General features: G+C 40.3%; 1 protein-coding gene across 31 annotated transcripts in view; it reads right to left on the reverse strand.

Moving 5' to 3' along the window:
* TPST1 (tyrosylprotein sulfotransferase 1) overlaps positions 1 to 27,706 on the reverse strand; it is a 137,891-nt gene that overhangs the window by 44,031 nt on the left and 66,154 nt on the right. For 14 of the 31 annotated variants that reach the window (XM_043499585.1, XM_043499583.1, XM_043499584.1 and 11 more), the window contains 2 exons: positions 19,327 to 19,377; positions 10,302 to 10,349 (listed from right to left, as the gene is read on the reverse strand). In XM_043499585.1, coding sequence (XP_043355520.1) covers positions 10,302 to 10,349; positions 19,327 to 19,377 — 99 coding nt within the window. Of the gene's footprint in view, positions 1 to 69; positions 212 to 1,527; positions 1,548 to 2,467; positions 3,077 to 3,491; positions 3,756 to 8,255; positions 8,859 to 10,301; positions 10,350 to 11,250; positions 14,287 to 19,326; positions 19,378 to 27,706 lie in introns of those variants that run through there. The other 17 variants (XM_043499591.1, XM_043499590.1, XM_043499592.1 and 14 more) reach the window with 13 other exon arrangements.

The following is a 27,706-nucleotide window of genomic DNA, read 5'->3' on the forward strand; positions in this document are numbered from 1 at the left end:
TAGTGAAAGAAGATGAATATTCAAATGATCAGAAGAAAAAATTTAAATTACATTCTTATTTTGTTTAACCTGAGTTTTGATGTTCATTTATAGGCAGCTGAAGTTATTGTCTAAACCTGCTTCATTTCCTGCTCACCCTCAGACATCCCTACATGCCGTGAACTAATGACATCACTATCACTGTTGACCAGCACTGGAACAAGAAGTCTGCCTAAAAGAAAAAAGATAAGCAAATCTTTCTGAGTGGATGGTTACACTTTCTGATTCTCAGGCATTAATCCAATGCTTTTGTATTTGGGTTCACAGAAGTGCAGGAGAATAAGTAATTTGCTCCCAAACTTCTCCTCCCTTCATAAAATCCTGCTTTAATTGTTTAACTGATAAATATTTTCATTATTTTAAAAAAGTATGTTCACATTAGGTTTTGTAAATCGTTCTTTTTTTTTACATAAAAAAAATTTTGGACCTAAATTAAGTAGCTGGGGCCCCTTTAATTTTTCAAGAACATCATACTAAGGCCAAATCTAGTAAAGAAAATGAATGGAGACACTTCCCTAATAGGATGTATCATTGTTCTAAATTAGACATCAGATACCTTAGACCCATCTAATTAATCCAATTATAAAGGAATATCCTCCCAATTTACAAACTGCTGTTCCATTTAGTGGACAAGATTACTTCCCCATAACTTGTTAACTGACATTTTTCCCCTAGATACGTGTTTTTTCTAATCTCAGAGTTACTGAATGAGCCTGTCTTGCTAGTTTTGTTTCGTTCTCTAGGGAAGACAACGTGCCTAGTACTGTCTCACCTTCTGTTGTAACCCAGATTGAAGGAGGAGTATATGAGGTGTTTCATACAAATGCTATCACAACTGCTGTTTTCTCAGCTCTTTTCAGATTGGTTTAAATAACTGCTTCTGAGGCAGAGTACTCCGGAGATGTGGTGTCAGTGAAGTTATGTACATGAAAAATGACATAATAAACAATGTATAATCCAGTATCATTTGTGAAGTTAACACAAGGGATCAGTTAGCCTGTTCATTTTACAACCCTATTTCCAGAGCACTGCTATTCAAATGTAAAAAAGTATTCTGTGCTGAATTTTAAGAGGATTTAGATGATTTCAAGGGAATCTTGGTTTTTGCAGGGACAGGCTGCTGTGCATGGCTGAACAGCAGCCTACTGGAAGATCAGGAGTAACATTTGAAATGAATCCCATGTGGTCAAGGGTTTGTGTGTACTGAGCAGAAAAAAGAAATTGTGGAAGAAAAGATACCTTAGTCTGAGAAAGGAAAGCTGCCCCCAAGCAAGAGAGAGAATATTCTCAAACAGCAAAGGAACCCCTGAGATGTGGTAAGCAGAATGCTACAAATCAGTTTAACATGTCAGTAATATAACTGATTGTAAATGGAAAGGCCTGGGTACATGAGACATGCTTAGCGAAAGACCAAAGGGTATCTTGCATGCATATCATTAATTAATTTTGTCTGGTTGGACCAGGAACAGTTTAAAACAAAAGACATACTGTATAGGTGGATATGACTGGAAGCAGCATCACCAGCAGTAGCATCCCTAAGTGGGAAATTGAATTGAAAAGTAGAGATTATCCAAACTAACCAGAGGATGCCAGAGAACAGATGAAGTCTGCCTGTGTGTATTGCCCATTCTGCATTTGCTGACAGTAACAATGACTAACACCAGGTTTCAGAGTAGCAGCTGTGTTAGTCTGTATTCGCAAACAGAAAAGGAGTACTTGTGGCACCTTAGAGACTAACAAATTTATTTGAGCATAAGCTTTCATGAGCTACAGCTCACTTCATCGGATGCATTTGGTGGAAAAAACAGAGGGGAGATTGATATACACACACAGAGAACATGAAACAATGGGTTTATCATACACACTGAAAGGAGAGTGATCACTTAAGATAAGCCATTACCAGCAGTGGGGAGGGAGGGAGGGAAGAAAACCTGTCATGGTGACAAGCAAGGTAGGCTATTTCCAGCAGTTAACAAGAATATCTGAGGAAGGCGGTGGGGGGGGAGAAATACCATGGGGAAATAGTTTTACTTTGTGTAATGACTCATCCATTCCCAGTCTCTATTCAAGCCTAAGTTAATTGTATCCAGTTTGCAAATTAATTCCAATTCAGCAGTCTCTCATTGGAGTCTGTTTTTGAAGCTTTTTTGTTGAAGGATAGCCACTGTTAGGTCTGTAATCGAGTGACGGAGAGATTGAAGTGTTCTCCAACTGGTTTTTGAATGTTATAATTCTTGACGTCTGATTTGTGTCCATTCATTCTTTTACGTAGAGACTGTCCAGTTTGGCCAATGTACATGGCAGAGGGGCATTGCTGGCACATGATGGCATATATCACATTGGTAGATGCGCAGGTGAACGAGCCTCTGATAGTGTGGCTGATGTTTGTCCCCTTCAACAGCTCTTCCTACAAAACTATTTTTCTCACCTGACAGGTTGGCACTTGCAGTCTCTAGGAGCAGTGCTATTCGCAAGAGTCAGGAACGGGCCAGCATACTGCGACAACCATTCTTATGCCACCTGGTGGCAATAGTCCAAAGTAACCTATTTTTGTTTGTTTGTAAAACACCTGTTGCAGCCCTACCAGGCCTTTCCGAGGGAGTGTTTCCCCACTTGCCAGGCGGTAATTTTAAGGCAGTTTTGGGAGTACTGCTCTCAGCTAAAGAATTTTGCTGTGTGTTTCGATCAGACCTATACAGTTTCAATTTTGATTTTGTCTGACCCTATTGCAACTTTCCTCACTTAGATGCTTGGGAGTGACAGCTGTTTAAGAACCAAAATAAACAGCTACCTGCCAAAACTACATCCATCACCACAGTATGTAGGTGTCTACCCATGGGCTGCCCCCCCCCTTTTTTTTTAAGCAATTAGAAAAGCACTACTGGATGGACCCATTTGGCTGCAGGCATCCCACTATCACAGGGTAGAAAACATCCCTGGTAAACGACTCGGATTACATCCCGGTGGAGAAAGGCACTCCGGGCACCACAGGGGGGAAACCCCCCCAGTATATGCAGGTGAATAGTGCCCCTTATGCAGCGGGGCTCCAGGCTTTGGGGATGGGAGGGGAGGCTCCGCACAGACCGTCAACATTTCGGGAGCCCCGCTAGAAACACCCCCCACCCCCGGGGCTGGAGCAATAAGCGGTGATGTGCCGTGGCTGTCCGCTCGGCTGGTACAGCCCCGGGGTCACCGCCGGCCCAGCCAGCCCCTCACTCCCGAGACTGCCGCAGCCCCTGGTGGGGGAGGTGGGTGGGGGGGGCACATGCATCCATCCCCCCCCCCATGGGGCACGGCCCCCGGCTGGGCGGAGACGGGCTGTGGCCTCCCCTCCTGGGCAGAGCCCGGCGGCGCCCCTGCCTGGGAAGCCCCCCAGCTAGAGCCGGGGGGGGGGGAGGGCCCTCGCCCCCCCCCCAACGGACGGGGCCGCCGGCGCGCGCCCTCCCCCTCACCTGCGGCCTCGGCACCCCGGCTGCGGAGGCCGTCGAAGGGATGCGCAGCCCCGCCCCCGCCTCGGAGGAGCCGCAGCCCCGCCCCGTGGCCCTCGCTCTACGTGCCGCGTCACACGCTCCTGCGAGCGGCCGAGCGACGGGCAGGAGCGGAGGAGGGGGCGTGGCCTGTCCCCCCCCGATGGGCGGGGCCGGGATCGCGGGCCCCTGAGAGCTGGCTGCGTGCCAGAGCCCCCTTCCTGCCCCTGGATTGAGGGGTGGAGGGGCAGGGTCTCGCCCCACCGCCCACGTGCCTTTTTAAACGGGCGGGCGGGAACGGCGTCGCCCCCAGGCACCAAGGAGGGAAGTAAAGCAAGGAGAAAACCCCGCCCCAGGGAGGGAGCGAGCCAGCCCGAAAACGGTGCTGCAGAAACAGAGCCATGGTCCCAGCCCCGTAATACATTTTAAAAATTGTGTCATTTACTCATCGTAACACAATACACAATACCTGGGCCTTGCTTTACCTTGCCTGCCAGGTGGTTGACCATTGGCTGTGTACCCTCTTACCCCCCATCCTTTTTTTTCCATCTGTGCTAACAGTTAGTGCCTGAATAAAACTTTCCACACGCACACACACACTGCATACTTACATTTTCTTAGCTAACACAGCTGCTACTCTGAAACCTGTCATTTTCTTAGCTATGATTACATTTGCATGATAAACTGGATTTCAAAATATAATTTCAGCTAGCCTTTTCAAAGTCACCCTAGTTGTAGAGGCATCTGAAAGTAATATGAAAAGCAGCACAACTAAGACAACAAATGGAAGACCCTTATTTACAGCCTTTGAACATTTTAATTTGATAACAGATTGATGATGCGCATTGGGCTAAGGGCTGCAACTACCCCTTCTTTTTAAAGAACGTAATCTGAAGTCCAGACAAAACATAGGTGACAGTTTCTCTTCAGTATGTTCTCTGCCAACGTAGGGTAGGTTAAAAAGTAGGGTTGAGAGAGGGTAGGCTGAGTTGGCATTGCTAATAGACTGCTCTAAATCCATGGTACGCCCACATCTTGAATACTGCTTGCAGATGTGGTTGCCCCATCCCAAAAAAGATATATTGGAATTGGAAAAGGTTCAGAAAATGGCAACAAACATTATTAGGGGTATAGAACAGCTGCCCTATGAGGAGAGATTAGTAAGACTAGGACTTTTCATCTTGGAAAAGAGACGACTAAGAGGGATATGATAGAGATCTATAAAATCATGACTGATGTGAAGAAAGTAAATAAGTGTTATTTACTCATCGTAACACAAGAACTAGGGGCCACCAAATGAAATTAATAGGCAGCTGGTTTAACACACACACAAAAGGAAGTTTTTCCACACAACACACAGTCAACCTGTGGAACTCCTTGCCAGAGGAGGTTGTGAAGGCCAAAGGTTATAATAGGGTTCAAAAAAGAATTAGATAAGTTAATGGAGGATAGATCCATTAATGGCTATTAGCCAGGATGGGCAGGAATGGTGTCCCTGGCCTCTGTTTGCCAGAAGCTAGGAATGGGCGACAGGGGACGGATCACTTGATGATTACTTGTTCTGTTCATTCCCTCTGGGGCACCTGGCATTGGCCACTTTTGAAAGACAGGAGATTAGGCTAGATGGACCTTTGGTCTGACCCAGTATGGCTGTTTTTATGCTCATTTAGCACCAACAGTGGTGATGCATTTTGTGCTGTGATCACCTGTTCACTAGGAACTTGCATAGGCTGAAACCACCACCTCATTTCAAACAGGCCATCAAAAAGACAGCAGATGGGAACAATGGCCATCCAGTCTCAACCCCAATACTTAACAGTCCCATCTCCAGTAAGAGAAAGTGCAAGACCTTTACATATGACAGTTATACGCAGGCATGTAAAGGATCACTTGCAATAAGTACAATATTTACAAGTCAACTGGGGACAGCATCTTTTGTGTAAGAGCTTTTTTAAATCGCCATCAGGTAGAGTCAAATATTTTACATCACTCACTGCATGGTTAATGACAGCTCTTTCACTCCAGGCCACAAAATATTTAGACTGAACAAATACAAAATGGGGAATAACTGGCTAGGCAGTATACTGCTGGAAAGGATCTGGTGGTTATAGTGAATCACAAATTAAATACGAGTCAGCAATGTGATGCAGTTGTGAAAAAGGCAAATATTCTGGGGGTGCCGGAACAAGAGTGTCATACATAAAACACAGGAGGTAATTGTTCCGCTCTACTCTGCACTGGTGAAGCCTCAGCTCAAGTACTGTGGCCAGTTTTGGGCACTACACTTTAAGGAAGATGTGGACGTATTGGACAGAGTCCAGAGTATAGCAACAAAATGATAAAAGGTTTTTAAAAAACCTGACCTATGAGGAAAGGGTGAAAAACACCTGAGCATGTTTAGTGTTAAGAAAAGAGGACTGAGGTGGGACCTGCTAACAGTCTTCAAATATATTAAGAGCTGTTATAAGGAGGCTGGTGATCAATTGTTCTCCATGTCCATTGAAAGCATGACAAATAGTAATCAGCTTAATCTGCAGCAAGGGAGATTTAGGTTAGGTATTAGGAAAAGCTTTCTAATTATAAGGATAGGTAAGCACTGGAACAGGTTTCCAAGGGAGGTTGTGGAATCCCCATCATTGGAGGGTATTTTTTAAGAACAGGCTATACTCAACCACCTGTCAGGCATAGTCTAGATATACTTGGTTCTGCCTCAGCACAAGGTAATGGATTAGAACTAGACGACCTCTCAAGGTCCCTTCCAGCCCTACGTTTCTATGAATAAGCTATTAAAGGAGAAAGGAATTGAAGAAAAACATACAAGTCAAACATCTGATAGTATAGACTAGTATTCATTATCTGACTGATGGACATCATGTAATGACAATATTTACAGTTGTACATTTTTAGCTGTAAATGATTATGTTTATATAACATTTCATTCTAAAAGATCCGAAACTATTTCATGTGTTTAAACTGACAAACATATGTCATGAATCACTGCTCTGAAGTACATGAACTTGGGTGTAATGCAGCAATTATAATACATACCAGAACATCGCAAAATAAATAAATAAATCTGTTGTTGCTCGTGAAAGGAAAAAAAAAAGGTTGCGGCTAACATCAGAGGACTTTTGTTCCAGAAAAGACTAATAGTTTGATAGCAATCTGAAAATAATAAAGACCATTTTCAAGACAAAATTGGTTTTATCATTTACTTCGCTAATAGATTGTTGAGACCCAGAAATTATAAAGCAGCACTTCTCTATTCTGTCACTAGGGGATGCTCTGTGTTTTCTTTGGCTCTACTAAGCTATCAGGAACAGAAGAATTTTCCTTAAACATTGAGCATAGCAAATTAACTCAACAATTGTCAAAGAAACATGTCTCTTTCCTTGTTTGCATCTACAAAAATGTCTTTCGATATAGATTTTTAAAAAGTTTTAAACATTTTAACCAATTCAAATCGAATTACTTGTACTGCAGTAAAAGGAAAGGAAACTCCCTAAACTGCCAATAAAAATAAAAAATAATTAATCTGTCCCTCTCATCCACAAAAAAGGGAGAGTTAGGCTAAATATTGAAAAATTCTGATGAGAGCCCACAATAAATATTTGAGGAAAAGAGTGAAGATGTCCTCAAACTTTAAAGCTTCAGTCAATTGACCAGGAAATAAGTAAGTGGACAAAACTCCTTTGAATAATCATTCTTAAAATACTTTGCCAGACAAGATTTGATGACAAATCATCTCTCTATTTTTAGCAGTATAATTTACATTTCAATACTTTATGAACAAAAAGTTCAAAAGCAAACGTGTTTTTGGATTCCCCTCTCTCGAGACATACTGCTAACGTTCAAGGGACAGTGTCATATTTGGTAGGCTCAAAACTTGATCTACCTCTTTTGTTGTAAATTAGTTTGCAAACCCCATGTTATTCCTTCATTGCTTTCCTCTTTCTCCTCAATAAGAGTTGAAGCAATGGTCTTTTTCTACCAAGGAAAACCCAAGCTAAGTTTCCCCAGCAATCTTCTATTGACAACCCAGGGTGCAAATGCATGTGAAATGCAGGGGAAACATTTTCTAGCAAGGAAATAGTGGGTTACTTTAAATAAAAGAAAAAATATTTTCAAAATGATGACTAATGCCTTGACAGAGTCCTTTAAATATTCTGGTGAGACATTTATAATTTTTAACAAGCAGTTGTAACTGTAGTACAAAGATCCTCCCACTCAGCTGTCATGCAACCACCAAGACGACTTCCTTCGAGTGGAGAAAAAAGTGTAAATGACATTTCAGGGGTTCTTGAATTATTATGAGTGGAGAACAATAGTTTTTATAGAAGACAGGTATTAAACTGTTTATTAGAGGAATCTTGGTAAAGAAAATACTTATTTAAACTACTTATTAAATTATCTACTAATGTCTTATTAGCTTAGCGTCCCCGTGTTAAAATCAAACAAACAAATTAGTTCATGCTGGAAATGTAGAAAAACAGGATTTACATATGTGGAAACAAATTTCCATTATATTAGGCCCCAGTCTAGCAAATCTCCATGTGCTTAACTTTAAGAACATGAGTACTCCTAATGGTCACATATTAAAGCTAAGCACTTACAGAAATGTCTGACATTTCAGGCCTCAGATTGCATCTTTCATTATTACAGCTATTCACCTGAATGGTACAGTAACACCTTGCTTCTGCATGCTTATCTTCAAGTTAAAAGCTGCATTAATAACTCAAAACAAAAAAATCACATTTAAAGCATTTATTTTGAAAAATAAAATACAAAAGATCACTGCATTGTAAATGTACATGTAATTTATCAACATCTCAGAAGTTATTTTTTAAATAATTAAAAGAAAGATATTTAACAATTTCCACATCAATAAAATTGAAACAGGCACAACTGTTCTACCAAAAAAACCCACAAATTAGGACAAGCACAGGCCACTTTTACAAAATTTCATACACGTAAATTCCAAATGTTTCACAAACCATTTTTACAAACCCTTTAAAATTAAGGTCTAGAACTAAACAGCAATATAGACAGAATAGCAGTTTCAACATAGGCCAGATTTTGCTTTAATTTCATTTTCAAACTGTAGAAACAGTTGTATAAATGTAACTCAGTACATCATCATCAGTGAAAGTGTTCTCCATATCAGAAAAGTGCTTTTATTGTTACAGGTTTAAGTGTGCTCACAAAAAAACAAAAACAAACCGCCAAACAAAAACAAAACAAAACAAAAAAGCCCCAAATAAAACAAAAACCACAGTCTGGAGGCAAATGGGAGAATATTCTGAAAAAAGCAGGCCATGAGCGGTACACCTCACTGATCTCGGTAAGACAGTCCTTATAATGTCATGTCAAAGAGAAAATAATATTAAACAAGTTAGAATTTGTGCACTCATTTTGTTAAAATTCATTTTGCAACCCCATACATTTTCACAAATACAAAGAATAATTCACAGTTGGAATGGCAACAATCTCAACTGGTCCAAAATTACCATCCAAGCTAGGCATAGCCACTTTTAAACCTTTCCTTCAACCCCATATGGATATTTTTAAACAATGAAACCTTGTCAGAAGTAAGTCATTTGTAAGGCAAAGACACTGAAAAGCTTTTTATCTCTGGAAAGTTTCAATAAACCTACATAGTGCAAATTCTTTTTTTTATTACTAACTTTCTCTTCCATCACAAATTGACAGTGAAGTTGCTTCTGAGGATGCTTTCAAGGAGATTTTGCTGCTTTGAAATGTAAAAAACAGCACTAAATCAAACTCCAATGCCAATTATTTAGGAAAGTAAAATTATCAAACATACAAGTTTTAAATGTTTATCTTATACTACTAAATGAATACTTTCCACATAGATTTCTAAATTAAGAACGTTTCCAAGCTGAATTTATTTCTTTATAATGCAACTTAATCCTTTTGTGTACATATGTTATTTGTTATTTATTTATAACACTATGTTGCCTTGGTTTAATTTAAGAAGGATGTTGCAATTTGGTGGGCACCCAGAATATTTTAAGCAAGGAGTGCCCTAAAAATAAAATCATTATTGATTATAGCATTAGCAGTAATGCCTTCACCATTCACCAGTGTCCCAGTACAAGTGCACTAAAATACCCATTCCATATCCTGGCCATTTTTGGTCCACTGACAAAGAAACACAATTTTCCTGATTCAGGATGTATGGGACACTATAGCAAAAAACAGACGGTTAGCTTATTTTTGGTTACTTCTTATCCCCTTCTTTAGCTAAAGAATTGTCTTTAAAAATATAAAAAGCTTATTCTAAAAACCTTTGTCTTATTAAAATGCATTTCAATTTGATGTACAAATGTCATCTGTATATTAATTTTAACACAAATTAAAAATATGAATATCTACTAAAAAGTGCCAAATAGTTTGCTCATTTTATATCTTCCTTTGTACTTCCAGCTGTACCACAGTGCAGACAAATCCGAGAATAGAGAAAATGGTTTAAATTCAGAGATGTTATCATGTACAGTTGTCTAGCAAGCCTGAAATGATGTAACTTACACTTTTTCAACTCTTCAGCATATTGAATTATACCAAATTGACTCATATATATTAACTTTTGAATCTGGACTAAATACCTTCATCTATTTCCCACCCAAAGCCCCAAATATATTAATGCAGAATACAATTTTCTACTCTGAAACTTCCATTAATGATCTGAGATTTTTTAAAAAAAGATCACAATTAACCAGATTAACTGAAATAACTGGAGCAGATAAATAACCTTGTGATACTCCATTTTATTACCTTATGTGCAAGGTAAGTCCATCAGATATTCTACTCCACTGGTTCTGTCTGTTAAAGAAAATATATACATATCTTAATATAAATTGCTACCACCCATTAAAACAAAATTAGTTATTTTCCATTACAAAATAAAACTATCACGAATAGTGCCATTTAGTTGTTTGGTTCTTTTTATTATACTCAAGACTCAATCAACAGAACAAAATATTAAGTAGTAAGACTAATTTAATAGAAGCAATTTCAACTCCAGCTTCATATTTTCCAAAAGGGAAGCAATCATATATATTTTATAGTTCTTTTAGCATATACTGCCCATGAAACATACTAACTCTACTGCTATATCACAAAGGTTATTTTATGCTCAATGTTGTTGGTCCCCAGATATGAGAGAGACAAGGTAGGTGAGATAATATCTTTTATTGAACCAATCTTTGTTGGTGAAAGAGACAAGCTTTTGAGCTGCACAGAGCTCTTTTTCAGATCTGGGAAAGGTACTCAGAGTGTTACAGCTAAACACAAAATGGAACAGATTGTTAAACATAAGGAGATAACACATTACAAGAAACTATTCAAACTGAAAGGTTTCAGAGTAGCAGCTGTGTTAGTCTGTATTCGCAAAAAGAAAAGGAGTACTTGTGGCACCTTAGAGACTAACAAATTTATTAGAGCATAAGCTTTCGTGAGCTACAGCTCACTTCATCGGATGCATCACGAAAAGCTCACGAAAGCTTATGCTCTAATAAATTTGTTAGTCTCTAAGGTGCCACAAGTACTCCTTTTCTTATTCAAACTGAAGTGGCAATTAACACCTCTGCAGTCATAGGGCAAAGAAGAGCTACTGGGCTGCAGACTGTTGTAATGAGACATAAAACCAGTGTCTCTGTTGAGACCATGATTTTTGGTGTCTAGCTGAGTTATGAATTTAAGCTCCCAGGCCTGTCTTTTGAAGGTATTATGCGGATTTCCTTTAAGGATGAGGACTGAAAAATCAGATTTGAAGTGATCATTTTGTGAAAAGTGTTAACCTACAGATGATAGAAAAAATGATAAAAGACAAAAATACCCTGAGTTTATTCGGTGTGTAGCGAGTGTCTCATTTCACCTGCACAGTAGCTGGGCCATTTGATGCACTGGATGAGGTACAACACATGTTGCAATAGGCATGTGTATGAGCCATGGATTTTGAAAGGTATATTGAGGGGCTGTATTGATCAAGGCAGCAGTAGAGATATGGCTTTAGGTTTTGCAATTGTTATGGCACTGTCTGGTGTCACTATGAGTTGGGATGTCTTGGTTTGTGGGGAGATTGCTTTGGATGAGGAGCTTAGTGAGGTTGAGGGGTTGTTTGAAGGCCAAAAGGGGGGGTTCAGGAAAGATTTCTTTCAGGATGTGGTCCCCATCAAGTATGGGTTTTAACTCTTTGCTGCTACTCCGTATGCATTCCAGTTTGGGATGATGAGTAACAACTTGGGGTGTTGAGTCATTTTTTTCCCCTTGTATTGAAGCAGGTTTTCTTGGGGAATTAAGGTGGCCTGTTCCAAGATGCAATCTACTTCTCTAATGGAGTGGCCTTGTTTGGTGAAGACAGTTTTAAAGTGTGTTAAATTGTGTATCTAGGACTTTCTCCTTGGAGTATGTTCTGGGGTATTTGAGTACCTGGCAACAGATGACAGATTTTTTGCTGTGTCTGGGGTGGTTGCGTGATCTGTGGAGGTAAGTGTGGTGATCCATGGGTTTCTTGTATATAGTTATCTGTAAAGTTACACTGCTGAAGCAGACTGTGGTGTCTAGGAAGTCGATGCTGCTGTGGGAGTGTTCTAAAGAGAGTCTGATGGTTGTGTGGTAGTGGTGGAAATTGTGGTAGAAATCTATGAGGGCTTTTAGGTTGTCTGTCCTGAGGATGAAAATGTCACTGATTTATCTCAGATAGATCATTGGTTTCATGTTGCATTTTTCTATAAATTCTTCCTTGAGTTGACCCAGGAAGAGGTTGGCATATTGGGACACTATCCTAGTAACCATGGCTATTCCCATGGTTTGGACAGGGAGTTTGTTGTTGAATGTAAAGTTGTTAAGGGTGAAGATGAAAAGGATGAGTTTAGCAATGTGTTTAAGGTAAATATCTTAATGTTGTCCATTGTCTTACAGATATTTGAAGCAGCCATAGTGAGGGATATTGGTGTATAGGGCGGCAACATTCATAATGGCAGGTATGGTGTTCTGGGGGAAGTTGGTGGTGGTGTGGAGTTTCTGGAAGAAGTCAGTCCTTTGAGTAAAGAGTGGTTTGAGGATAGTTTATATGAGTCCTGATATTCCTTCAGTAAGAGTACCATGGCCAGATATGATGGGTGTGACTGTGTTCCCTTGTTTGTGTATCTTGGGTAGCGTGTGGAATTTCCTGGTGTGAGTTTGTGGGAGATGAGGTGGTAGAGTTTGTCTTGGAGTTGTCTGGGGAAGGATTTGACAATATCCTTAAATTCCTGTGTGAATTGTGATGTGGGATCTTCTTTAAATTCTTTACGGTAGGTGGTGTCGGAGAGTTGTCAGTTGGCCTAATTGATGTAGTCATCACAATTGAGAACTATAGTGACATTCCCTTTGTCTGCTGGTTTGATCACTATTTAGTGGTTGGCTTTTAGGGACTGCACAGCTGTCCTCTCCACAGTGGAGAGATTGCGGTGGATGGGGTGTTTGTTAACAATGTCAGAGTTGATTTTTTTTCTGAAGTAATCAATGTAATGGTCAAGTATGTGGTAGAGACCCTGGATTTTTTTTTTTTTTTTTTTTTTTTTTTTTTTTGCTTTCTTCTGCAGAAGGGGAATGGCTCACTGGCTGGTTTGAACCAGAGTAAATGGTGGATTCTCTGAAATTGAAATCTCTAAGTCAAGATTTGAGGACTTCAGTAACTCAGCCAGAAGTTATGGGCCAGGTAAATCAGGTTCTGAGGCCTGCAATGTGCAGGAGGTCAGATTAGATGATCATGATGGTCCCTTCTGGCCTTAAAGTCTGTAAAATTAAGATATTACCTCATCCACTTTGTGTCTCAAGATTTTTTTATGACTTCAGTTTACATGTTTTTCTCTTTTTGGAGAAACCGAAACCAATACTTTTTTTAAATTAAGCAGATTTAAATGCAACTGTATCAGTTCTACTATGAAGAATTAGAAGAGTTCCATTTTGAATACTGTTTAACCATCTCACTTGGAACACAACAGACATTTGCTGCAAGTTAAGGACCAAATTCTGCTGACTTAAAACCAGGTCAATTTTTTAAAAATAGGAATTATTTATACTTTAAATAACTGATATTGTAGGCTTCAGGAAACATGAAAACTTAGGATTTATGAAGCACCATGTCTATTTACTGTGCTCTATGAAGTATTTTTTAAATAGCTTAACTTCTGCTATTCAGAAATTCAAGAACAAACAGGTATGTACTACTAACTTTTTCTTTCTTTAGACAGCTGTGCACATGTACAACATATACTAAAACTACACATGTAACATTGTAGCTTAACAAGCCTTTGTCATCATTTAGTTCTATGAAATAACCACTGCAAACTTCTTCAAATCAGTTTGCTGAAGTACTACTGCTAAAAATCAGACATTTAAATAATTTTTCACCTTTAAGCTGCATAGACACTTTGGCCAGCAGTTGAGAACTGAGCGATACCGTGAATACTGTGAGCAACAGCACATTTAGCTTAGTGGTGTCAGGTTCTTAATGGTTTTATATTAGCTAAGCACAGCTTGCAAAGCATGAACACTAACTGTTCAAAACGTAAGAACAGGCAAACACCCAGTAACAGAGCAAAGCCCAGGTTAGAGATCGCACACAAAGAAAGTTTATCAGAAAGATTCAAGGTGCCCACAGCTAAGAGGTATATGCTCTGAAAACATGAAACAGACACCACAGCTACTCTACTTTACTGGTCCACGTTCATTTTATCTTGCCACGGGACTTCCTTTCTACTGTCTTCTTTGGCTGGAACAAAAGAAACCAATTTCGGTTTTTAAATAAAAAAATATTTTTCATTTGAACTGATGGGGCAACTCGAAAGGTTTAATTTTCACATGTGAAATTCTGTGTATTTTCCTGAATCTCTAGTTTTAACATATCGAAAATAATTAAAAGCAATCCTTAAGAAAAATAGTTTGTTCCTATATTTTTGGATATGGAATTATAAAATGTGCCTATTCTTTTATCCTGAGAGCATGACGTGAAAACTTGAGTAAATTTTCTGAAAAACTGGTTACAAACATCACATTAACCTTCCCAATGACCTTAGGAGGTAAGCAAGTACAGTAAAAGCATTTTTTTATCTGGCATGCTGGGGCAATGGGGGTGCCAGTAAGTGAAAAATTCCAGTTAACTAAGAAGGCGGGAGTTTGGGTGCAGGAGGGGGAGTGGGGCACTGGATCCAGGCAGCACTCACCTTGGGCGGCTCCCCGGAAGCGGCGATGTATCCCTGCTGCTCCTAGGCGGATGTACGGCTAGGCAGCTCTGCATGCTGCCTCCGCCCGCAGCATCACCCCCGCAGCTCCCATTGGCCATGGTTCCCAGCCAATGGGAGCTGCAGAGCCAGTGCTCGGGGCGGGGCGGGCCAGGCCGGGCCGGGCCAGGCCAGGCTGGGGGCAGCACACTGAGCTGCCTAGCCACACCTCCACCTAGGAGGCAGCAAGGACATGTCACTGCTTCAGGGAGCCACGCAGAGCCAGGTAGGGAGCCTGCCAGCCATGGACAGCACGTGAACCGCCAGCTGGGGGAGACTAGCCCCTAGCCTGCCCCTTCGGTCTGAGGCCCTGCCCCTTCTATGTCCCCCTACCAGAGCCTAGGGCCCCCCCACTGCAGCTGCCAGCCCCTGCCCCAAGCTAGCGCCCCCAGCCCCGGAGCACCAGCGCTGCAGCCGCAGCCCTGGAGTGCTGGAAGGATGGGTGCCATGGCCCCGGCCCCCATACAGGCCCAGGAGGGCAGGCGCCATGGCCCCAGCCTGAACCGGGGCCACCGCACAGGAGCACTGGAGCTGCAGAGTGGGGCACTGGGGCTGGGACGTGGGCGGGGCCACACCTGGCTGTTTGAGAAGGCACAGCCTCCCCCAAGTATGATACCTGCCACCCACACTGCTGGCCCAGCACCAACTGAACTATAAACCGGACTTACAATGAAGATCAAAAATGCTGGTTTATAGAGCTTTTCAGTTGGTAAAGTGCCGGATAGCTCAGCTTTTCCTGTATATTATTAAAGACAGGAAAACTGAGTAAGAGAGCAAAGTGACTATGTCCTAACTACCAGCGCCCCACTACTCCACAGAGTCACAATACCCCCTCTAGAGTGCTGGCTCCCAAGCGTTTTACTAAGGACACCCACCAACTGCAATTTGTCTAGTTTTGCAACCCTCCCAGGGTACAAATTAATGGGGGAATCCCCAAAAATCACAGACCAGCGTCCTCTTCCTCACCCTGCAAAGGGGACACAGAGCCTGCAGCAGCTCCCTACAACCTAGCACCACAACCTTAATCCTGGCCCAGGGCAGAAGGGAGGCCCAGGTGGAGGGGGATGGAGAGCAAGTTTGCTCCACATTCACCCTACAGTGGCAGCTTCTGTCACATGAAGCTGGGCCCAGCTCCCTGTTCTGGGCATTGTGACCAGGCACGCAGGGTCATAGCACCACTCAGGTTTGACTCAGCCACCCCTCCACCATGACTGGGCCAAATAGGCATGGTGCTACAACCACATGAACCCTTCTGTTATGGCTGGGCCAACCCTTTGTGGCGTGGTGATGCCGTGCGCCAGATTGCAATGCCCAGAGCAAGGCCCAACCACGCAGGATAGGAGTCACAGCTACAAGGTGAGTGCATGGCAAGCTCACCCTCCAACCCCCTCCTCCCAGCACCGGACCTGCGACCCATCTAGAACCTGCCCATGGCCCACTGTTGGGTCACAACTCACCACTTGAGAAATTCTGTTGGAGTGAAATGAAATTTCATAAGCACATTGGGCTGAACCAGTGTCCTGTGTGCACTCAAACTTTTTAAAATTGCCAATTATGTGACTGACATTAGTACATATGATCTTATGGCATCAGTGTGAGGAAGGGGGAAAAGATGAAGTGTTTAGCAAGTTACCTAATTACCTGGTCCTCCCCAAATATGCAATTCTGCATGGCTTCCAGGTTCTTAGAACCACCATTTTTGTAGTAATGCTAACCTCAAGAAATCAAAAATCATGACTTGCACCCATCAAAATCAAGAGATTTTTACAGAAAAGATTATACTGTGTTTTTTTCAGGCTGTCTTGATTTTTGAACTCCACTTACCCATCCCCAATGCATGGGGGCATGACAATTAATGTTGGACATTCTGCCAAATGTATTGGTCCCCGCTGCAGGAGCTCTTGGCCTCAAACATGCCTGCCCCCACCCCAGCAATTAATCTTGTTCCCCACTCCACTACAAGTTGCCCCCCCCCAGCACCCACCCTATCAGTTCAGCCTCCTTTATTCAGTTCAGATGCCCATCCCATCAGCCTCCACCCCGCTCAGTTCAGCCCCAAAGCCCCCATCAATTCATCTCCCACCCCTCCAGGACTATTGCTCTCCCGTTTTTATAGGGCAGAATCATATTAACATTAGATCTTTTTCAATTTAACTTTTGTATTATTCTAATTAATATTTCATGAACAAGCCCTAAAACAACAACGACAAGCACTTCCAGCCTTTGGTATCTCAAGCACTTTGTACACAGATACATCACCAGAAGTGCTGCCAATTACAGGGGTCCTACCCTATAGTCCTTCCTCATGTAACTGTCATTAGGAATTTTACCTAGGTCAGGACTGAGCTCATAATTTGTATGCATTCCTACAAATGACAACATGATCAATTTTTGTTTTTAATCCAACCTTGTAAAATTCTCACTCATCAGGGACAGTGTTTTGTTTTCTTTTGGGTTTGTTTTGGTTTTGTAAAACAGGCAAGTAAAATATCATTAATATGTTTACTATCTTCATGGTAAACGTGACTGAGCATGTTTTGCTCCTGGGTGAGAGGATCTGCATGATGCTTTTTCAAGGCCAGATTAACAGGATAGAACAATGCACATTTAGATGCAGTTTTCTCTTTTTTATCATTAGAGTCACCATATTAAAAGCAATGAAAAAATGTGGTTGATAATTTTAAAACATGTATATTTATTGTAAATAATTCCTCAATGTAGATTGATCAGTTGAAAAATATATCTGTTTGACAGACTATTTATATTGCTTAGTTCTTTAAAACTTGTTTGTAGTTACAAGACATCTACATATTAATCTAATGGAATTCTGAGAATTAAGTCCTACTTTCTCTTTGATTAAAAGTAAAGGTCATTAAATTGTTATCAGAAGACCAGCAATGATACCAGCAACAGAACCCAGAGTTTGAGATGCCGCACATAGAGATGGATAACCTTTGTTGAGTTTATATTGATACCAATCCTAGATCAAGCGCTCTCTTGGCAATTTATGTCTGAAGGACCTCAAGTCTGTTATTGAAACAACAAGTAAATACTTTCTCTAGTTATTATTGCTCACATAGCCCCTATTCTAATTTCTTCAATACCCTTTGGGACAGGACTGTGCCATGTATAAGCATCACATTATTAGTAGTGCTTAACAAATAATTATATTATATAGAAAAGAATACACCTGACTACTTTGAGGGGATAATCCCACCCACGAAATCAATACATTTAATTGCATTACAAGGTCAGCAAAACTCCCTGAACTAGTTAGCCAATGAGAATAATGTATCTTAATGTACCCAGTTTTGAATTATAATTAAAGTTGTGAAGTAGATTAACTAGTTCAATGTTCTTAGTAATTGATGAGATAATCTATCTTTACTGCCCAGGACTGAACCACTTTACTGAAGTGTGCCAGAACACTCTGGAGATAGCCATGCTATCTGCTCTGTACTTGATTTAGAACCTTTCAGAACAAGGCAACAGATAGCAGATTAAGTTTCTTTACTACCGACAGTAATACACAACATTCCATTTAGAGGTATTTAGAATGAAACAAAGTTCAGATCTGACGTTTCCCAAGGTTCCAGGAATGTCTGGATCTAGCACTGTGTCTTGGACTCCTCTCTAGTTTGGATCTAGCATGCTACATTCCATATCAGAGATGCAAGCAGACTCAGGAATAGTGTGGGGATGCTAGGACTCTCTAGGGCCTTGTCTATACTGCCACTTTACAGCGCTGCAATTTTCTTGCTCAGGGGTGTGAAAAAACACACTCCTGAGCTCTGCAAGTTTCAGCGCTGTAAAGTGGCAGTGTAGCTACTGCCCTCTTGGAGTTGGTTTTTTTACAGCTCTCTCCCAGCGCTGGTGCCAGGACTACTTAGCCAAGTTAAAGCGCTGCCACAACAGCGCTTTAACGTTGCTAGTCAAGACGTGCTCTAGAACTGTGCAGGAAAAGAGCAATGAAGGTCTCAAGCTCTGTGGGAAAGCTGCTAGACACACACTTTTCCTATCACCCACTAGCAAACAAGACATCAAGTAGAAAAAGTAGGCCTGGAACTAAATATTAGAAGTAGGATACAAGAAGGCCCCAGCATGGAGGAGGAAAAAAAATCAAATTACTCTATATAGTGGGACAAACTATATACAATGCCCATACTTTATTAATTAGCACATACTTTATTAATTCAGATTAGGAAATTCTCTAAAGAGAAGCAAAATGTAATGCCCTTTAAACTCAGATCATTTAAGCATTCCTTCAGAGGGAAACAAAGCACTATGTGGCTTCACAAATCTGATCATTATTAGTATCAACTTCTGTCATGTAAGGCCCACCTATTCATAGGAGGACATATTACCTATGACTCAACCATGTATAATCACACTTAAATGCAAAAATCAGTTCTCTATAAAGTGATTGTTAATAAAAGTTGTCTATCACATCTCTCTCTCTCTCTCTCTCTCGCACTCACGCACTTTCGCCATATCACTTCACCAAAGAGAAGGAATATAATCCAATACTGTACCTGTGGCATTTCTTTAAGAAAATCAGGAAGCTGAAATTCACCTTTATAGACCTGGGGGAAAAAAAAACATAGTAAAACTTTAAACAGATGCTATCATTATGTTAGGTTTCAGAGTAGCAGCCGTGTTAGTCTGTATTCGCAAAAAGAAAAGGAGTACTTGTGGCACCTTAGAGACTAACAAATTTATTAGAGCATAAGCTTTCGTGAGCTACAGCTCACTTCATCGGATGCATTTGGTGGAAAAAACAAAGGAGAGATTTATATACACACACACAGAAAACATGAAACAATGGGTTTATCATACACACTGTAAGGAGAGTGATCACTTAAGATAAGCCATCCCCAGCAGCAGGGGGGGGAAAGGAGGAAAACCTTTCATGGTGACAAGCAAGGTAGGCTAATTCCAGCAGTTAACAAGAATATCAGAGGAACAGTGGGGGGTGGGGTGGGGGGGAGAAATACCATGGGGAAATAGTTTTACTTTGTGTAATGACTCATCCATTCCCTGTCTCTATTCAAGCCTAAATTAATTGTATCCAGTTTGCAAATTAATTCCAATTCAGCAGTCTCTCGTTGGAGTCTGTTTTTGAAGCTTTTTTGTTGAAGGATAGCCACTCTTAGGTCTGTGATCGAGTGACCAGAGAGATTGAAGTGTTCTCCAACTTGTTTTTGAATGTTATAATTCTTGACGTCTGATTTGTGTCCATTCATTCTTTTACGTAGAGACTGTCCAGTTTGGCCAATGTACATGGCATGGCAGCTGTAGCTCATGAAAGCTTATGCTCTAATAAATTTGTTAGTCTCTAAGGTGCTACAAGTACTCCTTTTCTTTTCACTAAAACATTGATTTGCAACTAAATATAGCCCTTACACTAAATTTAGGCTTCTTTTAAGAACTAGTAGATTTCATTCTCACAACTAGTTTTTATTCATAGATTGGAAAAGGAAAACAAGCTTTCCTAATTTTTCAACTCCCAATTGCTTTGTTAACTTTGAATATAGTAGTCACTGAACCTGAAATTGAATATGAATAAACTGAAATGAAGAAATTATTCTCTCAGAACCTCCAGAAGAGGATACTCCTGAATAACTGGCTTAGTACTTCAGTGAACTCTGATTCTAAATGCTTAGTCATGAAGTTCAAACATGTACTTGTTAATATTTTATATTTAAATAATTTTAATGATTATACTAAATTTAAGCCTTAACATGGATTGTCAAATTCAAATTTAATTTTAAAATTGTTTATTTAAAAAAATAAAACTATAAAAAACTGATTGTATTTTATCTTTTAAATCATTGATTTTTATCCATCAGGTTGTGGCACTTCTTATTTTAGAAATTCTAATTTTAATTCATTAATGAGAATTTGTGTTAGTCTGATCCAGTTCTACACCTTTACACACATTCTCCAGCTTATAACTCCATGATGCCCACAAAAAGCCTGAGAACAGTTAAGCTGCTGATGCGCTGAGACCACAGCCTATCATGCTGAACAATTGTAGCATTTTCTTGTGCTCCCCAATCTGTCTCTACCCATCTGTTATTTCTTGTTTTAAACTTAGCCTGGAAGCTCTCTGGGGCATGAGCCGTCTTTGTGTTCCGTGTTTGTACAGTGCCTAGCATAATGGCAGCCTAGTCCATGACTAGAGCCCAGAGGCACTATGGTAATACAAACAATAATGTCACATATTGACTGACTGTTCTGTTAGAGTGCGAAGTAAATGGCATTTAATGCAAATTTTTATTTAAGAAACATGTACTAGGTTAATACATGGCAAAATCTTATAACTTACATTACATTTAAGTTTTCTCAGGTTTTCTCATACAAATTATGCTTGATGCAAGTCCAATATACTGTATTCACTATATATTAACTTAACTATATACTAATTTAAAACTTCTGTTTTCATAGAGAAACAGGCTTTTGGAAGTTAAACCTCTACACTATGATTAAGCATCATGACCATTAGGACTGTTAATGGAATAGTTCAGTGTAACAAATGCCCTCATTTGGTCTTCTGAAGTTAAATATTTATAAACTCACCACAAAACGATCTATTCTCCAAAGTTTATTAAAACTTCAGTGTATAAATAGAATTTGTAAGGAATAGTTCCAACTCTTTGGGGCTTAATTACAGTTTAGAATTAAGAATGGCTTTTACTGCATTTGGTGCACCTTCACAACAGCTTACATAGGAACTAATGCTTTCCATGAGTAACAATGCTTTTCAAAAGCAGATGTTTAGTTCCTAGAGAGAGAGAGAGAGAGAGAGAGAGTGTGTCCGTCCGTCCGTCCAGAAATGTCAGGAGCAGACAAGCACGTTTAGTATGAAGATATATAATTTGTATGATAATTACATCAGATCTATCGCACAAAAAAGTACCACTTACACAAACAAATACTGTCTTTTTTAAAAAGAAAAGGAGTACTTGTGGCACCTTAGAGACTAACAAATTTATTAGAGCATAAGTTTTCGTGAGCTACAGCTCACTTCATCGGATGCATTTCTTTTTTAAGTCAGTCTTTCCTTACTATGTGGTGTCATGCAAAAATCTCTTCAAAATTAAAACCAATGACTAATTACTGACTTAAAAAAATAAGAGGAATTTAGTACAATTTGCAGTAGGTTATCCTGACATGGCTAATATTGAATAGAAGGATCTTGCCTGTACAAAATTGACAGTTTCTCCATCTTTTCTGAATGGGAGTCTAAACTAGATAAAGTCTGCAGTATCTTACGCTGATGAGCTCAGATTAGGAGCAGAATGGTCTCAAATAATTACTACGTCAGTACACTGCAGTGGCCTGGTCTCTGAAGCTGAGTCAGCTCAGAGTTTCCTGTCTACAAAATAATTCACCCCAAATATGACTGCAACATTAAACAATATGATTAATTTTGAATGGACTAAGCAAGCTGCAAGCTTTCACTACTCTATTTCTATAACTAGACTGGTTAAACACATGCAAGGACCCAGACTTTACTAAAAAATATAATCAGGGAGCAAGGAATCATCTCTATACGTTGCAAAACCTTAAAAGTAGTTATCTCCAAAGGAGTGGACAAAGATAGAACAACAATGGTAATCCATGATAGACACAGCTCTCATTCACATTCTTGAAGCCATTCCCACAATAACCATAGCTTCTCACAATAAGGTTAATGAAAGCTTCATTGGTCAAAAATTCAGTGTGTGGTCCATGAGATCCCAAATGTATTGTAAAGTTCAGCAGACTACTTCAGATTTTTATCTTTTCATTAAGCTGTTAAAATGAAGTTCATCTCTCTAGACAGCAGCTAAGAAAGTGATGCATCAACAACGTTGACACATTAATACTACAAACAATTTATTCACCTATCCACAACATGAAACCATTTTGGCTAATTTCATATCCATGAAAGAAACTGAACTGCCTCAGAAGCATTAGGCTATGAAATTCCATATTAACGTGAATTTTTAGTAGAAGAAAACATAGCTCATGAAAACAATACAGAGATGTTACATCAATCAAAATTAGCAACAAAGAGGAAAAGACTAATAGCCAAAATGATCAGCTCAGTTATTTCTAAAATGCCAAATACTAAATAACTCAGTGTACTGAATTCGCGTGAGGTAGTAAATATTCCAAACTGCAAGTTAAAAGGTCGATATAGTCCAAGCATCACTATGTTACTCAACATTTGTTTAATGAAAAGGGGCCCATCGAAACAGGATTAATAATAGGGTTGGGTCAGGATTTTAATGCAGATATAATTCTCTCCCTGTTATATTTTGCAATGTTTTATTTGGTCAGTTCAGTGTACAATGTTAAGAACTTGACAAAATAAAATTCTCATGCAACAGAGATACAGCAACAGGTACCTGGAAGACAGCGGTGCAGTTATTCACATACTACCAAAGACAAATCCATCTCAGATAATATTTTAATATTATGGCAGAATCAAAGGTGCAACAAAGCCTCTAGTCACACAGCATTATCAATTTTCCATAAGCATAATTGGGTACAGCAGATCAGATTACTGCAGATAAGAGTGATATTGTAATTTGCTACATGCTTCATTTTTGTAATGTAGATACTAAAGAAAAACTACTTTTGGTTCAGACAGACATTTTCCAAAAAGAAAAGGAGTACTTGTGGCACCTTAGAGACTAACAAATTTATTTGAGCATAAGCTTTCGTGAGCTACAGCTCACTTCATCGGATGCATTTGGTGGAAAATACAGTGGGGAGATTTATATACACACACAGAGAACATGAAACAATGGGTTTTATCATACACACTGTAAGGAGAGTGATCACTTAAGATGAGCCATCACCGGCAGCGGGGGAGGAGGGGAAGGAGGAAAACCTTTCATGGTGACAAGTAAGGTAGGCCAAAGTGATCATTCTCCTTACAGTGTGTATGATAAAACCCATTTGAATATATTTGAATTTCACATACAACTTGGCAATTTTTTTAAAATAGGCAGATGTAAGCTACATATTTGGAAGCAGGATGGAGCTCTAACATTAACGGTTTCCTTGTAAAGTTCTTTGAAAGATTTATTGAAAAAAACCTGAAAGGAAAAATGAGATTTTTCTTTCTGAGGTAGCTTAGCAGTCAGTTAACTACTCATCATGGTAAGGAGAGATGGGGCGAAGCTTTTCTAGAAGCATCGAATTTATGCACCAATTTTTCTTAGATATAAAAATGGTTGAGAGTCTCCATTCCATCCTAGCAGATGCTAACAGGGCCAGATGACATTCACCCAACACAGGTATAGGATTGTGCAGCCAAAGTTAGCCCTGCTCTGGCCCCTGCAAGCCCCAATATAGGACCATTCTGGCTTGTGCTGCAAACCAGATGCAGACCTGAGGAAGATGCCATAACTTAGAATGGCTGCCAAAACGCTAAGTTACATCCGGTACCATTTTGACTCCAGAGAAGCCCAGAAAATTCAGAGGGCTTTAAACAATCTTTGCCTCTCACCCTCAGCTGCACCTTGTGTATTGTATCTCCAGACGGTTCTACAAGAGTCTTGGCCAGAATGTGCAACATATAGCATCTTGGTTTGGGCCACCTTTCTTCTTTATAATTTTTCTGCTTCTTATGTCAGCATACTGCACCATCAGTAGTTTTTAAGAAAGCGAGAGTGAGCTGTAGTTGTAGCGAAATAATTTATTTAATAATTTGCATAATATTTATAAAAACATTATTTCCGCTATTCTTCATCCATACCTATTCATAAGTTAGGCAGATGGGAAAAAGCATGTTGAGCATACATAAAGCAAGCAAAGGGCTGAAGCTTTGACTGAAACCCATGAATCAAGGCAAGATTGACATCTTGGTTTTATGAAATGGAGTGGGGATGAAAAACCTTTTATACCATGAATTATGTCAAGTCAAAAAAATCTACACATTTGGGTGTGCACGTCTTTGGCAGTGAAAAAGACAAATCAAACCCATACCATAAACAGCTTATATATTCTATCAACAGCACACCAAAGCAAAAGGTATTCTGGCACAAGGTAAAAGAAAATTAGGAACAGCTACTCCTGCACAAATATGAATTACTGTTGAGAAGACCACCTGCTTCAACGATCAGTACTTTGATTTATAATATTTATTATTAGGGCTCTGTGTTTGTTACAGAGGTTGCAGAAGTCATGGATTTCATGACTTTCCACGACCTCTGAGACTTCTGCAGAGCAGCTATGCAGCCAACTGCTCGGGCGGCCCCACAGCCAGCCACACTGGTGGCTGCTGCTGGGAGTAGCTCCAGGGCCAACTGCATCAACGCGACTGGCCCTGGGGACTGTCTGAGCAATGGTCCCAGGGCGGCCACTGTTGGCAGACCCTGGGGTGGCCAGAGCAGCTGCTGTCAGCAGCCCCCAGCACTTTATACTACAGAGCCTCCCGCCCGAGTACCGCTCCCAGCAGCGACCTCCACACCCCACCCCCGCCCAAGAGTTAGTCAAAGGTATTTATAGTATAAGTGAGTTTTTATTGCCCGTGACCTGTCCATGACTTTTACTAAAAATACCCATGATTAAATCATAGCCTTACTTATTATGCACGGAAATCAGACTCACTATCTACTCACTATCATTAAGTAGAACAAGAGACAGCAGCGTAGGGACCACTTTTTAAGTGAGTGCATTTACTCTGAGTTGTACACATGCCACATTGAGCAACAACTCACTAGCAACCCTTTTCACAAGCAGATCAGAATAGTCTGGGGATAGAAAGGAATTTTTCTTGATGGACCAACTTGCCAGATGCTGGTGGGAAGGAGGGGAGTGCCTTCCTTTCAGCTTCATGGAGACACAGTTGGGTTGTAAGCATGAAGATTTGAAATAGTGGTAAGAACTTGTATGAAGAGTAAGGCTATTTTGCACCTGCCATGGGAGCATAGGTTTGGTAACTAAGACTGTCACTATGTTTGAATCTTTTTCTTTTCAGTATCCCTCTTTTCTTTTCCTCTGCAACCACAGAGAAGCACCCAGAACAAGCAGGTATGTGGTCCACGGTAATACTTTCCAAGGTTCATTAAGAAAAATGTGAAATAAAAGAAAAGTGCCCACTCTTCATAAGTTTCACTCTGACCCTATTGTGATGCTATATGAAAATAAGTCATTCAGCTTATGGGGTGGGCTGGGTGGATGAATGTGTGCACACAAACACACACTCTACAAGAAAGCACAGAATGTGAGAGACCCCATGGCAGATTTAATAAATATTATGCCACTAACAGGGATTTAAAATAAAAAGATGTGGCCACATGTCTGTATGTTGCAGTAGGTCTTAGGGCAAGTAGCAATAAATGAAGGCATTCAAACTTAGTTCTCTTACCTATTTATAACCTAATACTAGTGCTCTAGCTATTACTTTTGGGTATTTGCCCTTTCCATTATCTTAGGGACAGGTCCTAAGATCTCCTTTCACTAACTCTCCAGACACTGTCAACTTCCCCTGCTGGCAAGTCAACAGCTCTATCAACAGCATTGCAGTAGACAATCTGAGAGCGATAGAAAATAAACAAGACTAAAGAGTAACATGGTCTTATTTTTATCCATCAGCTAAATTAGACACAGAAAAGAGTGCTAGAAAAAACATCTCTCCTCGCCATTTAATTTGAGACAGCTAAAAATACAAAACCTGAAAAGTGCAACTGTATCCCGAGTAGTGGATCCCGCTTTCAAAGAGTTAAAATGATAGGCAAGAAACTAATTTCACCTGTTCTCATCATAGGATCCACTACTCTGCTTAGTATGGGAAGGAAGTATGCTCTGAAGTAAACCACACCACTTACTTTGTTAATGTAAAACTGTGGAAATTATGTTCTACAGTTGTGATGAGAAAAAGATCGTTTACTTTATGCTGTTAGCAGAGTCTAAATCACATTAGATTTCAGTCCTCTTCTGCAGTTTATGAATTTTCAGGAGACGACCAAAATGATGTACTTAACGCTATGGTGCGTACAATAGAATTGTAATGCCATCATAACTCAATTCACCTCATATAACCTCCATCCCCCGTTCTGCCACCTTCCTATTGGCTGGGATGGGTGACTGGGACAGCCAATTAAATATGTAGGGAACAAGGAGGGAGCCAATCTATCAGACTTTTCAAAAGCCTCTTCCTTCTGGTAGCTGCTTGGCCTCTCTCATCTTAGTTGTACTATTGGAACTGTGTTTAGGACACTGCAGATCTGATTTATCACCTCTTTTGGGATCAGGAAGGAATTTTTCCTGTTGGACAAATTTGACAGTTCTGGTGGGTTTTTTCACCTTCCCTTCAGCTTCATGGAGGCACACCTGGGTTGTAGGCATTAAGACTTTAAAGTGTAATATTAGGAAAGGTAAGACTGCTTAGTTTATTACAATTTGTGGTACTGTCCAGTGCAGATAAGATAGAAGGGTCAGTTCCCAAGGTAAATGAGACCTGGGATTTAGCTGATGAGACTTAGCAGAAGGGGAAACCTGAAGTCTTTGTGGATTGAGCTCACCCCTTGGCAACCTCTGCCCACGCACCTCCCTTTATACAAGGGGAGGCAGACAGGGTTCAGAAACAAACTAAGTTCTAGAGGTTGGTCTAGGCAGATGTACCTCCAGCTATTGGTGATATGGTGGGAGCCCTGTAATTCCACAATGGAACCAATTAAATGCCTGGTGTGTGAGAGCGGGATATGGACACATAGTGACATTCCCCAGTAGTAATAAAGTTGTAGCCTGCCTCCTAAATCCATCCTGTGTGTCTGTGGTTCATTCACTTGTGTGTCTTGATCAAGACCCTGTATAATGGCAATCTACTAAGCAAGGAGATTTGGGAATCTCCTTCAAATGCCAGTCAAAACCACTTCTTCAGTCATGTGGGGTCATTAGAGAAGGGTGTCA

The sequence above is a fragment of the Dermochelys coriacea genome, chromosome 17 (genome assembly GCF_009764565.3).
Source record: "Dermochelys coriacea isolate rDerCor1 chromosome 17, rDerCor1.pri.v4, whole genome shotgun sequence".
NCBI lineage: Eukaryota > Metazoa > Chordata > Testudines > Dermochelyidae > Dermochelys > Dermochelys coriacea.